General features: G+C 66.4%; 2 protein-coding genes across 2 annotated transcripts; both read left to right on the top strand.

Moving 5' to 3' along the window:
- The first annotated feature begins 1,055 nt into the window (after positions 1 to 1,055).
- Positions 1,056 to 11,030, top strand: IGFBP4 (insulin like growth factor binding protein 4). The gene is made up of 4 exons (XM_055697673.1): positions 1,056 to 1,624; positions 7,676 to 7,830; positions 7,978 to 8,112; positions 8,423 to 11,030. The coding sequence occupies exons 1-4, from the start codon at positions 1,246 to 1,248 to the stop codon at positions 8,549 to 8,551; spliced, it is 798 nt and encodes a 265-aa protein (XP_055553648.1). The 5' UTR covers positions 1,056 to 1,245; the 3' UTR covers positions 8,552 to 11,030.
- Positions 1,639 to 7,669, top strand: LOC129734396 (uncharacterized). Its single transcript, XM_055697672.1, has one exon. The coding sequence runs from the start codon at positions 4,179 to 4,181 to the stop codon at positions 5,106 to 5,108; it is 930 nt and encodes a 309-aa protein (XP_055553647.1). The 5' UTR covers positions 1,639 to 4,178; the 3' UTR covers positions 5,109 to 7,669.
- Positions 11,031 to 13,506: the final 2,476 nt, after the last annotated feature.

The raw sequence follows: 13,506 nt of genomic DNA, 5'->3' as shown, positions 1-13,506 counted from the left end.
TGCCGGTGCATCCCTGGGTGTGCAGGACAAAGCCTGGGAACAACTGGGATGATGTGCCTGTCCCATGGCACGAGTTCAGCAGGTCTCATCCTGTCCCCGGGGCAGGGAGAGGGGGTCTCTGTGTCCTTGCAGTGTGCTGGGTGGGAGCTGGGGGAACAGCCAGTGCAAGGCCTGGCCGGGTGCTGCAGCATCTCACACAGGGCAGGGTCAGCGAGGCTGCGCTTGTGCCAGAGCTCACCCCACCCTGGCTGCACCCAAGATCCCCCGTCACCCCACCCTCGCTGCACCCAAGACCACCCTGTCACGCCAGTCAGGCTGCACCCAAGACCCCCCTGTCACCCCCCCCCGGCTGCACCCAAGCCCTTCCCACCGCCCCCATGCGCCCCCCGACCCGGGCTGGCGGAGCCCAGCACTGGCCGCGAAGCCCCTGGCCGCAGCTCACGGGTCACCAGCCCCCCGGGTGACCGGTCCCCCCCCGGGCACAGGGGCCGGTCCCCGCCATCTCCGGGGCCTTCCCCGCCGCGGTGTGGCTCGGGGGCTGCGTGGACCGGCGGCGGGGGCGGGGCGGGGGGTGATGCTGGGGTCCCCACCCGCCTCCCGACTTTCCCAAGTAGCCGCTAGGTGCCGGCAGCTTTCAACTTATCCCGGGCCGGTGCGGGGCTGGGGGGCGCGGGGAGCCGGCGGGCCCCCCCCGACAGGCGGGGCCCGAGCTGCCCGTGATGCTGAGCTGCCGGCAGCTCTTTGGCTCCCACCGGGGCAGCCCCCCGCGCCCGGGGCCCGGCGCCCACCCCGAGCGGGGGATCTTGGCCACAGCCCCCCCCCCCCCCCCCCCCCCGCTGCAGCGCCGTCCGGTGTGTGTGTATGTCCCAGTTCATCCCAGTTGCTCCCAGGACCGCGCAGGCGGTGGCGGACAGGGTGCCTGGGCGGTTTGCCAGGGGGCGACGGGTGGTCCTGATGCCGGGGGCGGGGGGGGATGGGGGTTGGCTGTCCGCGCTGCCCGGTGCCGGCGCTGCCCCGCCGGTGCTGAAACCCTCCCCGGTGCTGAAACGGGCGGGCGGCGGCGGGGAGCGACTCTCCCCGGTGCCTCTCCCGGTGGCGGCGGGGGCGGCCCCGCCGGTGGCCCCGGTGGCGGCGGCGGGAGGTGTGGCCAGGGGCCGCATAAAGCCTCCGCCGCCCGGCGCCGCCGCCAGCCCAGCGCCGCCAGCCGCGGGCCGGAGCGCGGGCGCGGAGCGGTGCGGAGCCGCCATGCGCGCTCTGCCCGCGCTGCCTCCGCTGCCCGCGCTGCTCCCGCTGCTCCCACTGCTGCTGCTGGTGCTGGCGGCGGCGCCGGGCGGCGGCGAGGAGGCGATCCAGTGCCCGCCGTGCTCGGAGGAGCGGCTGGCGCGCTGCAAGGCACCGCAGGGCTGCGCGGAGCTGGTGCGGGAGCCGGGTTGCGGCTGCTGCGCAACTTGCGCCCTCGGCCGCGGTACCGCCTGCGGCGTCTACACCGCCCGCTGCGGCGCCGGGCTGCGGTGCTACCCCCCCCGCGGCGTGCCCCGGCCCCTGCACACCCTCATGCACGGCCAGGGTGTCTGCACCGACCTGGCCGACGTCGAGGCCATCCAGGAGAGCCTCCACCCCCCAGGTAAGGCCGGCAGGGGGGCCGGGGGGGGCGCCTGGGGGGCCTCGCACCTCGACAGGTCGGTGCCGCAGCCCCTCCGTTTGCACCGAGCTGCCCCTCCGCCCGCTTGGCGGGAGTTGGGGCCACAGGGCTGGGAGCAGGGGGCTCGGCTGGGACCCTGCGGTGGGATGGGGTGGCCCGGGGATGCGCGTGTCCCAGGGAGGGAGCAGCGCTGAGCTGTGGGCTCGCACAGCCGGGTACCAGTGGGTCACATTTGTGCCACCCTTACCTGCCATGGGCACAGCCGTGCCACGGCCAGCGGCACTGCACGTGCTGGAGCAGGGCGCTTCGCCGGGACTGAGCACCTGCCGTGCCCTGGCCGCAGAGTGCCCCTGGCCAGCAGGGCAGCCCGGGGACCCGCAGGCACCCGCAGCCCTTGGGGACACATCCCAGCTGGTGGCGAAGTTCCCGTTGCATGGTGACCCCTGTGCTGCCCCTTCCCTGGGATGCTGCTGGCGGCTCTGCCGGGAGGAAACAGGAAAGAGGCCTTGGGGCACCTGCATCCCTCGCAGGCAGGTCAGGATGGGCTCCGTGCTGGGGTTCTGCCAGGAGCTGTGGCCTTCCCATGGCCGGGCAGGGCAGTGGGGTGCAGGCAGCAGACAGGGCCAGGCTGGAGAAGCCTGCTGCCTGTGTGTGTCTGCCCCAGGACCCTCTCGCAGGTGCTGATCGTGGCCGCCTGCCACCTCCCTGGTGCTCGGGCAGGGGCTGGGGGCTGGGAGCTGGTGGTGGGTGCCCAGCCCAAGCTGCGCAGGGTGCACCGTGGCTTTGACAGTGGGAATAGAGCTGCCGCCGGGGGATGAGCATGGGGACCTGACCCGTGGTGCTGGCGCATCAGTGGGTCTGGATGCCATGCTCTCCTTTCCCTGTCCTGCGGGCTGTGATCAGGACCATGTCCCACAGAGCTGGGGAGCAGCATCCCGCCATGGGATGGTCCATGAGCTGGCCTGGCCCTGTGTCCCTGTGCGGGGTCACCTGGAGCTCCCCAAGGAGCAGAAGGGGCTGGAGCAGTGTCCATCCCTGTCCGTCCTGCGGGCTGGATCCCAGCTCCATTCCCTCCTCACATGGCTGATCCATGGCAGATCTGCCAGTGTCCCCACTGTGAGGAGTGCCCTCGGCGGATGGGCTCCTCCAGCTGCCCCTCTCCAGGCACTGGAGTTTGCCGTGAGGGCTCAGTATGGGGTCTGCTGCGGAGACCCCCTGCTCGGCCTGTCTGTCCTCATCCCACATCCTGCAGGAGCTGTCTGGGCTCCCTGGCCCGGGGCTGTGTCGGGCTGCCAAGGCCTGTTGGTTTTGGCCATGCCCTGTGTAACGCAGCATTTTTTCCCAGAGCCTTTAGGAAACAGACTTGCAGTTTTTTCCTTTCCTTCCCACGCTGTTTTGGCCTTGCTGGGGGACGGGTGGGTGGCCGTGGGAGCTGGGCTCACCGATCTGGCACCGTGTCTGCCTTGCAGCATCACAGGTGGCAAGGTGGGGGTGAGGGCACCAGCGAGCCCCTTCACCCGGGACAGCACGTCAGGACACGGGCAGGACACCCTGCAACACATTGCTTGGTGCAGTTCTGGCAGGAAGGTCCTGGTGGGATGTCTGAGCCACGGGTCCCTGTCCCACTCTGGCAGCCTGGAGCCAGTGGGAGCGTGGGGCTGGGGGCTGCAGGCTTCATTGCTCCCGCTGCAGCCCTGCCTGGCACAGTGAGGGCACCCTGGCATGGCTGGTGCATCCAACAGGTCCCCTCCGGGTAAGCAGAAGGGAATTAAATGCCTCTTTAGGGGCAGGGGCGTATGGAACAGGTGGCCCCCGGCTGCGCCCGTGTCCTCCCGGGGCTGAGCGGGTCCGGCAGTGGAGGCTGCAGTGGGCGGGCGGCTGGGAAGCAGCTTGTACAGTAAACACTTTGTCTGGGGGCTCAGCCCGGGGGGCTCCGCATTCCAGGGAAGAGGCTGGGATTGTGTGTGGGGGGGCTGGGCTGAGGCTGAGCTTTCCGAGGCAATGGGCGATGGCTCCCTTCTCCATCGAGGAAAGAGCCTCTCTGCTCACCCGGGACCTGTGGCACCCACGGGACGGGACTTTCAAGGAAGCCAGGGAACGGGTGGCCGCTCTCCTGACCCAAGACCCTCTCCCATGGCTGTGGGTCTGGGCACCTTGTGCAGGACCCTGGTCCCTGCCTCCTGCTCCCAGCGCTCCCAGCGCTCCCAGCGCTCCCAGCGCTCCCAGCTCTGGCCTGGCTCCTGGAGCATCTGCCTGCTCGGCTAGAGCCCTGCAACGGAGCCCTGGGAGGTGCCAGCTGTGGCTTTTCAGCACAGCCTGCGGGTGCCTGGGGGACGTGATGGCTGAACCCACGTGTGGTAGCCGGGAGGAGGTGAGGATGTTTTCCCCGGCACGCAGGATGAGTGATTTAATGCTGGGTAAATAATTACGTCTGGGAAAAACTGACCCCATGGGAACTGCGTTCATCCCACGTGGTTGCTGTAAGCAATGGCTGGGCCAGGTCCCGTTCCCTTCCCACGTGCAGTGACCGGGAGGGATGGAGGTGGCTGAGCCCTGGCTGGCTGGTGCACGGGCAGTGGGGACAGGCTGGGTTCAGCCCCTGGCACTGTCTACCCTGCCTGTCTCCATCGCTGTCCCTGTCTGCTCGGTCAGGGGGCCGGGCGAGGCTGATGCCCCATCCCGTATGTCCCCCGGGGTGGGGTCTGGGCTTTGCCTGTGCTTGGGTTCCTCCGGGCTGGGCGCTGCTCCTGGCGAGGCTCTGGTCCCTACAGAGAATCATCTGCATCCTTCACTCTGTCTCCTGCATCCCCACCTCCTCTCCATCGGCTCACATTGGGTGCCGAGCTGGGAGGCACTGGGGTGCTTGGTCGTGTTTGAGCACTGCAGGGCTCGGCAGCATGTCCCTGCAGGATGGGGACGGGCCAGGCTTCCCAGCCAGCGTCCCTGGCCAAGGGGCAGTGGGTGCCTGCGCCCCAGCCGCCCTTGTACCCCGGCTCCATGCGCTCTGCCAGGGCCAGGGCTTGGCAGGATGATCAGAGACTTCCCTGTGCCAGCGCCTGCCAAGTTGAGAGCCCTGGCAGCCAAGAGAGCTGGCGCTGTGCCACAGCCCTGCCAGGACCACCCGCAGGTGACACCAGGGGTGCCGGATGGGGAGGCAGAGGGTGCTGGGACTCGCTGCGGCTCATGCCATGTCTGCCATGGACACGTGGATGTGTCCCCTCTGGCCCATGGGGCATGTGGGGTCTTTTGCACCGGGGCTGGTGGGGTGTGGGGGAGTGGGGCTGGAGCTGTGGGGGTCCCTGACACTCGTCCCTCTCCCATGGACACACACGCGGTCCCGGTCACTGCCCTGGGCTCTCCTGCGGGAGCCGCGCGGTGGAGCCGGAGCCCTTCCCTGCTCCCTTGGGCTCCGCACCGTGAATCACAAGTTCAGCACGTGACCAACCTCATTTGCAGCTCCTGCTAATTGAAGGCGATGCTGAATGACTCGTTTGTGTCTCCTGGCTGCGGGCTGGGCAGAAGGCTGGGCAGAAACCCTCCTCCTGCTGGGATGGCCGGCGAGGGCAGCACCCGTTCCCATCCCCTTGGCACCCGCTTCCATCCAAAACCGAGCCGAGGGGCTTCCCCCAGCCCTCAGCCAAGCAGGAGCCCCCCACCCCACTCTGCCTGCCCTCCCCCTGCCACTCGGACAGGCTGGCACAGCCCCAACGCAACCGGCAGCACTGTGTGTGTGTGTGTGTGTGTGCCTGCTGCATGGGGCTGCGCTGCGTGGCCAAGGCTGCCAGGTGGAGCAGGACCAGGGGCGGAGGTGTGGGGAGCCTTGGGGGCACCCCACAGGCACCGGGGCTGCCGGCCTGGCATCCAGGTGATGCTTCTCAAGGGGCTGGAGCAGACCAGGCGGCACTGGGAGTTGGTGGGGGGGCTGGTGGGGGGACCTTCAGGCTCCACAGAGTTGCTTTTTCCGCATCTTTGTGCGCGAGTGCGAGGAGGTTCCTCATCCAGCTGGTGCAGGGGGGTTGCGAAGGGAGACGAGAGGCTCCTTGAGCTGCTGCGTGTCACTTCGCGGGTGGGAAAATCACCCCAAGGACTGCAGCGATCCCCATTGTGGGGAGGGGTCCTGGCCTGGACCCTGTGAGTCAGGGGACCGCGGGTCCCAGAGCTCTGTCCCCAGAGCCGAGCGTCGGCAAGAGTCGCCTCACTGCCCAGAGGCACCGATGTTTCATGTGGCCTTACGAAAACGTTATTGGCATCTGGTTTTATTTAAGCTGAGAGATTCGATGCTCTGAGGGTGGCTGGCGGTGGGGAGGAGAGGTGTTTGTGCCAGGGGTGGGTGAGGGCTTCCCCCAGGCAGAGCGGGCAGTGCCCACTGCCTCCTGGTCCTGCCTTTCCAGGGCACCGGAGCAGCGCATGGAGGTGCTGGGACTTTGGCGTGGTGGTCCCCACCGGTGCCAAATCTCCTGCCTGGCTCTTCCCTGTGTGTTTCCCTGAGGAGGTGCAGGGGAAGGAAGGAGCATCCCTGCCCGAGCCCCCCCAAGCCCCCAGCTGGGCTCTGCCACCAGTGCCCGTGTTGTGCCACGGCCCCGTGGTTGGTGCCGCCGGGGCTGGCATCGCTCTGCGCGGGGTCCTGGAGACTTTGGGTCTGTGTTTCAAATTTCAAGGGCATGAGCCATTTCCTGGAAAAAAACTGACAGATTAAACAAAAAGCAAATAACACGAATGAAGGAGAAGGCTTCGATCGGGGCTTTGCTGTGAACTTTAACCGGGCTGCTGGGAGCTGGTCCAGGAGCCCTTTGCTGCAGGGGAGCTGCCGCGTGCGGTGCCGATGGGAGACCGGGATGCCACGGGGATGCAGCGGGCAGGCGGCTGCGGCTCTGACCCCGCTGCGAAGGGCCGGTGCTGGGCATCACCGCAGCAGCCTCCATCCCTGGTGCTGTCAGTCTCCGGCGTGTTTCCACCCGTGCTGCACCGTGACTGCCCCCCACCCGCTTTGGGAAGGTTTTTCCCGTTGCCAACTGCAATATTGATTAGTACAAGCCCAAACGCGGGATAAACTCCAGCAGGGAGCCCTGGCCGCTTTCCTCTTACAGCCCAGGCAGGCTGGGAGTCAGAGCTCTGCTGGGACCGTGCCTGACAGGGCTCTGAGCGCAGGCAGGACCCTGCCTTCCCAGGGCACCCCCCTCTGCAGAGGGTTAACGGGCCCCAAACCAGAGGGACCAGCAGCTTTTTAAAAAATAAAGTCGCGCTGAGAGCTCGGGTCTCATGATGCTCCGTCCAGCTGCCAACATCTGGGATTGCAGTTTGGCTGCGCTCCTGGCGCAGGCGAGGATGCCAAGCGCCGCCTTTTGGGATTGGACCCATGGGAGATTAACTTTCTTATTCCAGGAATTTCTTCTTTCATGTCTTCGCGGGGGCTGTGCCCTGCAGCAGAGCACGGCTCTGCTCCTGGCTGTGGTGCCCGCTGCCGCCCCGGACTTGGCGGGTGCTCAGCACCGCCCCGGTGCAGCCCCAGTGCCCCTCTTCCTGCTGCAGCTCTTCAGAGGCAGCTTTTGGGGGGCACCGGGGGTCTGCCTGGGGCTCCCTGGCTGTGTATCCTGGGGTCATCTGCCAGCCCTGTGGGCCCGGTGCCGTGGGTGAGCAACCCGGTGCCTGGTGGCATGTGGCTGGCTGGGGCACAGCCAGAGCCTCGTGCCACGCAGCACACAGGAGCGACTGCCCGACGCTCTCGCAGCATGCGTCTGCAACCCTACAATAACAGACACATGGCAACAAGCCCGTGAATTGTGGCGAATGGGTTGTAAAAACTCCTAGGAGCCTTTCCCAGTGCTGCAGGGAGAGCTCAGCCCAGCGCGGTGGCAGGAGGGGACCCCGGGGCTGGTGGTGACACCTGTGGGAACCAGGGAGGGTGGTGTGGGGTCTGGTGGCACCGTCTACACGTTGTGCCTGGGGGTGCAAGTTGCTCCGCAGGGGCTGGGGCATCACCATCACCGGGGCTGCCCCGTGGCGCTGAGCCCCCTCTGGTCGGTGTCTTTGCAGAGAAGGAGGAGATCGACCACCCCAACAACAGCTTCAGCCCCTGCAGCATCCATGACCGCAAGTGCTTGCAGAAGCAGCAGGCGAAGCGGGTCAACAACGGCAACAAGATGCGCAACAGCGGCAGCCCGTACCACCGTGAGGAGACGCGGCCCATAGTGAGCACCGTGTGGCACCGTGGCGGGCAGCTGGGCTGGGGAGGGCAGGATGGGTGCTGAGCACCCCTGGGCCATGCTCCAGGGCTGGGGTGCTGGGGGAGGGGCACGCAGCAGCCCTGCTGCTGGCTCAGGCCCTGCTTCCCGCAGGCACAGGGCTCGTGCCAGAGCGAGCTGCACCGGGCGCTGGAGCGGCTGGCGGCCTCGCAGACCCGCACGCACGAGGACCTGTACGTCATCCCCATCCCCAACTGCGACCGCAACGGCAACTTCCACCCCAAGCAGGTAGGGTGGGCTCTCGCCCATCGCGGGGGGGGCCCGGGGGGCCATTCACATGGGGGCATTTTGCAGAGCCAGGCTGAGGCTGGAGGGGGGTGGGGTGGGTGGATGGGCCGGTGGTGTCAGCGCACGGTAGAGCCCACCCGTGGCTCCTGCTTCGCTGCGAATCACCCTTTGGGTGTTGGAGGGTCCCCTGCAAAAGCCCCAGGGTGGGATGGGGGTGGCAAAGCCCCCTGGTTTGCCCCAGCCAGGCAGCCCATGGGAATGGGATCGTGGGGGCCAGGCTGGGCACCCCTCACCGCACCTGTCCCCTCAGTGTCACCCGGCGCTGGATGGGCAGCGGGGCAAGTGCTGGTGCGTGGACCGCAAGACGGGTGTGAAGCTGCCGGGCTTCCTGGAGCTGAAGGGGGACTTGGACTGTCACCAGCTGGCAGACAGCATGTGAGCACGACCGCGGCGGCCCTGTGCCATGCTGCGGCCGGGACACCTGCCAGGGCTGTGGAGGAGAGGAGGAGAGGGGACGTGACTGCCCAGCAGCTCCCTGGTGCTTGGGCACCCAGCGTGCGCCCCGGATTGCCGCAGTGCTCTGCACCGCAGGCTGCCCAGGGCACGGGGCACCGCGACCTGTGCTGTGACCACTAGCTGCCACCTCGGAGGGGTCCCCGGCACGCGCTAGCAGCACCTCCATCCCGCACAGACACTTGCTTGGACAGATGCTGCCCTGGGGATGGTGCTGGGCTGCCTGGGTGGAGCGAGCAGAGCACCCACGATGCTGCTGCCCCTGGGTGCTGCTCCCGCTGCTGCCCACCCACCCCGTGGTGCCCCCCTGGCTTTTGCCCTGGTCCCTCCGCGCTGCAGCAGGGCCAGGGGACACGGAACCCGGTGGTTGCGGCCGAGGCTTCATCTGCTGCCCCGGACCAGCCTGGCCCCACAGGCAGCCGTGGCCATGCCAGTGCCTCGTGGGGTGCCGCAGCAGCCCCCCTGCCCGCAGCGTGTTGCCGTCCACACCAGAGCTCTGCATGTGGCAGCAGAAGTGCCTCATCCTGCCCTCCCCGGCATCGGGAGGCTGCCCAGGCGAGGACTGGGGGGGCCCAGGAGCCCACCATCTGCCTGGGACCCTGCCTGCCTCCCCCTCCCCCAAAGGTGTGCATGCAATGGGCATCGCAGCCGCACAGAGCAATACGAGACCCCCCCTCACTGCTGCAGCCCTCAGCCCCCCGGCCTGGGAACCGCCTGCCCCACAGTCCAGCCCCATCCCGCTCTCCCTGCCTGGGGACAAAGTTGGCTCCATCTCCCCCTGCCCCATCCCCAGCCACCGGCCCCGGGCGAGGGGATCGGGCACCCCCATGTGTGCAGGGCTGTGTCCTCCCAGGCGCTGGCGATGAGGGGTGGGGGATGAGGGATGCCCAGGAGACGCCTCCCAGCAGGGTGGGCTTCGTTTGTTCGTTTGCTTGTTGTGGTTTTTTCTTCCCCAAAGATTTTTAATATTTAAAAAATGGTGGTGGTGGTATCTTAAAACTGACCATGTGGCCCCTGAGGCTGAAATCCTCCATCTTCGTGGGACGGGGCACCGCCGGCAATGGGTTTTGTCTTCTCTTCTTCCAACTTGGCCAATGTGACAAAACCGGGATGAATTTCTGGAACATCTCAGCAACAGGATCTGCAGATTTCGCCAGCACAAAGTTTGCAGCTGAGAAATTGTCACTATTTTTGTAGCTATTTTTTTTCTTTTTTTTTTTTTTTTTTTCAAAGTAGGCTGGAAATTTTTCACCTAAATGTCTTTTAGGTGAGAAATAGCCATGCTGGCTGCCATGGCAAGTGTGCCAAAGACAGAGGGGATTTTGCTGATCCCCACCCCCTGACCCACCCCCTGGCTCCATGGCCTCAGTGGGAAGTTTTGGTTTTCCGTGTGGATTCGCCCTGGCCATGCCAAGGCCCCTGGTGTGAACGAAATGTTTCAGTTTTAGTGAAACACCATTGTGTCCCCCTGGTCCCTGGCAGCTTCCCGGCACGGCACGGCATGGCACGGCATGGCATGGCATGTCAGCTCCCCAGCACTCGCAGGGATGTTCTCATCTGTCTCAGTGGGCGTGCGGGTGGGAATGGGGGTGCAAGTGCTGCCCGCCTCGCCTGGCTTCTCATCTGGGTGCCAGTGTCCCCGTGCCACGTCCCCTGTCCCCAGGTGCATGTGTCCTGGCATGGCTCAGCATCTCACCGGGCTGCTGCTGAACCCTCCTGCCTGCCCTGGCCCACTGCTGGAGCGGGTGCCCACCCCGGTGCCCACCTGGCTGGCTGCGCGGTGCCGCACTGGAGGCTGCACACAGCTTCTAACCGGAGTCAATTTGCCAGGATGGTCCTTGGTGGGGCTGGGGGTCTCTGCCCCTGCCAGCCCCCCGGCCCCCCAGTGCCACCCTGCGAAGGGTGGGTTTCCTGGGGCGCAGGGAGGTGCTGCTGGGGAACATGGCTGGTCACAGTGCCGGTGCCACGTGGCTACGCTGGCAGCACCGCGGTGGGGTGCGGGGTCTGGTGGCAGCCTCAGCCTGGTGGTCTCAGCCACCCAGACCCTCCCCACATGTGGCTCGGGCAGCGCTGGCAGATCCAGCAGAGCCTCTCCTGGGTTTGGGGTGACCAGGCAGGGATCAGGGATGCCGGCACCCGCCAGGGCACCTTCTGTGCCCCGCTCTGAGGGCTCCAGCGTTTTGTATCATCTCTCCTGTAGTTTAAGGCTGTATTTACACATGATCATATACCAGCATAAGGCTCCCCAACCCCAGTGGCGTTTTTCCACACTGATGTGATTTCTGTCAGTTCCTCCTGGGCCAAGCCCACCCCTTCGGACTCCCATGTAGCACCGACCCTCTTTTACAGTAAACTTGAACCTTTGTATTGTCAAAAAAAAAAAAAAAGGTAATTACTGTATTTAATTTTCCTTGTTATTTAATGTGTTTCTATCAAGTGTATTTCATCTTTGCATTGTTTTAAAGAAGGGGGGGTGTGCCTGCGGGGGTCCCACCCAGCTGGGCACTGCATTCCCAGTATGTGCTGTATGGAAATGCTCCCCTTCCAAACGGGCCAAATTAAACCAGGGACTGCCCGCGAGCTCAGCACCCTCCTGCTGCTGCCTCAAGCCCTGGCAGAGGATGGAGGAGCAGCACTTGCAGCCCCCCATCCCCAGCAAGGTTCAGCCACTGGACTGCTGCCAGCCCATCCCAGCTCTAGAGCCCCCGCAAACCGCATCCCCATGGACCACTGGTGGGGGGCTCCTCGGCCCTGGGCTGTGCCGGTGCTGGCGGTGGGAGCAGGGCACGACGGAGTTGGCACGAGGGGTTCGAGGTGTGCACCGGCATCCGGCTCCGGCTCATATCCAGCAAAAATATTTGATGGTTTCGTTCTGCGGGATGGGCACTGGGGAGAGCAGCGGGGCTGCGCTGGCTGCCGGCGGGGCAAGTGGGGAGGGGTCTGGGTGGCAGCAGGGAATGTCACCCACGAGCACCCGTGGGTCTCAGCGCCTCTCCCTGAGCTCCCCCGGTGCAGGCTGAGCCCTGGCACCCACCAGGCAGGGAGCCCTTTTGGCCACCTCCAAAGGCACCTGCCTGCCACCGGCCAGGGGCTGCGGGCACGGAGGGCGGGGGGAGCTGGGGAGGGTGGGGGGGGGGTGTTGGGTTGCGGTGGCTTGGAAGTGGAAAAGTGCCTGAGCTGGGAGCAGCTGGTTTGTAGATCCCAGGACCAGGCGGTGGGAGTGGGGCCAGCGCCTGCCTGTGCTCGGCAGCATCCGCAGCCCGTGGAGCACGGGGGCCAGTGCTGGGTGTCCCACGGGGGATGGACAGGCTCAGCCGTGCTGTCCCTGCCCAGGGACCTGGTCCCATCCCCTCCCCCAGCCTGTGGGACACTGTGCTAGGGTTGGGGTTCAGCAGCCCTGAAACCCCAGGCACCCACAAAGCCAAGGAAGAGCTACGCTGAGCAGGGATGGGGTGGGAAGCAAACGCTATCGTGCGTCCTCGTGAGCTCAGCCTCTGCTCGGTGCCAGCGCGGGGGCAGCCAGGATCGTCACCTTCGGTCCCGCACGGTGGCACAGAACAGCAGCAGGGCCTGGAGACCACACCAGGCTGGGACGAGACACTGGATGGGCTTCAAAGTTCAGGAGAGGACAGGGACAGGCACCGGCTTGTGCCAGGGCAACGTGCTCGTGGCCAGGCAGAGCCGCTGGCTCACAGAGCCACAGCCCGCGGCACGAGTGGCAGTGCCGGTGCCAGTAGGTGCTGAGCATCTCCAGCTTTCCTCAGAGCTTTGGGAGGGTGGCAGGGGACACAGCTGGGAGATGCCCAGGCATGGCGCTGCCGGTGGCTGCACGCCGGTGGGCTACCCGGTGCTCCCGGAGCTCGGCTGTCTCCCGAACACGCTGCCAGGGCAGCTGTGACCCGCGGTGTCACGGGGGGTCACGTCGCGGGAGGGTGAGGACGGCTGGGTCTGTGGCATCGTGGCTCCCCAGCTCTGGCGGGGCTGTTTGGGGCTGGCGCCAGCGCGATGCTCCGGTTACTGGAGCTGCGTGGCCGCAGTGCTCGGGGTTGTGCAAACACGGTGGAGGAGCTGGGCCCGAAGGCAGCCAGCGCGGCCAATGTAGACAAGCCCAGTAATTTGCTGGCGCAGCAGATCGGCAGCCGGACCAGGGACGCCGCCAGCTCTCCTGGAGCCCGGCCCAGCGCCCCGGCCCTGTGCTGACGGCTGCCCGGGGCTGGGGCTCCCCCAGCTCTCCTTTGGGGTCCCTTCGGCTGCCCCCAGCCCTGGCAGCTGCGGGGGCACCGGGCTGGGCTTGGGGACCGATTCGGCTGGAGAAACATGCGCGTGTGCATTTGGCAGAGCTGCTGCTGGGCTGCCGGGAGCGTGGGGGCTGGGGCCACAGGGCCTGGGGGGGCGATTCCACCTTCCCGTGACGGCTGCAGGCTGGGGGTACCTGCCTCCCTCCCCCCCCCCAGCTCTTTCATGTCAGCTGAGGGAAGGTTGTGGCCTTTTCCCTCTTCTGGAGGTCACCAGAAAACCAGTGACAGGAGGAAACCGAACCCTCTCATGCCCTCGATGTGCTGGGGGTGCTGGGCAGCAGTGGCAGGACCCCCTTGTGTCAGGATGGGGGAGGCGGGCAGTGATGCTCACCCCCGGCACTGTCCGGTGGCGGCTCTTGAGCTACCCTGCATGGTGTCAGGAGCAAAGTTCCACCTGCAGCAGCCAGCAGCTCTCATCCCACGTGCAGGGTGAGGACATTTCTGTGGGGGAACCCCTGCGGCCACCGCACTGCCACCTGTCCCGGTGTCACCACAGAGCCATGGTGGGGCTTTGTGTGTCACCCACACAAGTGCACGTGTGTCTGTGCACCCACATGTGCGGGGAGGGGGGCACTGGTGTGAT

This window comes from Falco cherrug, chromosome 20 (assembly GCF_023634085.1).
Source record: "Falco cherrug isolate bFalChe1 chromosome 20, bFalChe1.pri, whole genome shotgun sequence".
Taxonomy (NCBI): Eukaryota; Metazoa; Chordata; class Aves; order Falconiformes; family Falconidae; genus Falco; species Falco cherrug.
The sequence above is the reverse complement of the archived record's forward strand: the minus strand, read 5'-3'. Positions and strand labels throughout refer to the sequence as shown.

Bases quoted from the DNA above. Each gene is read 5' to 3' on its own strand.
- IGFBP4 (XM_055697673.1), top strand. From the start codon at position 1,246: ATGCGCGCTCTGCCCGCGCTGCCTCCGCTGCCCGCGCTGCTCCCGCTG. The intron at 1,625-7,675 runs GTAAGGCCGGCA...GTGTCTTTGCAG, and splicing joins GGAGAGCCTCCACCCCCCAG to AGAAGGAGGAGATCGACCAC. The intron at 8,113-8,422 runs GTAGGGTGGGCT...CTGTCCCCTCAG, and splicing joins GCAACTTCCACCCCAAGCAG to TGTCACCCGGCGCTGGATGG.
- LOC129734396 (XM_055697672.1), top strand. From the start codon at position 4,179: ATGGAGGTGGCTGAGCCCTGGCTGGCTGGTGCACGGGCAGTGGGGACA.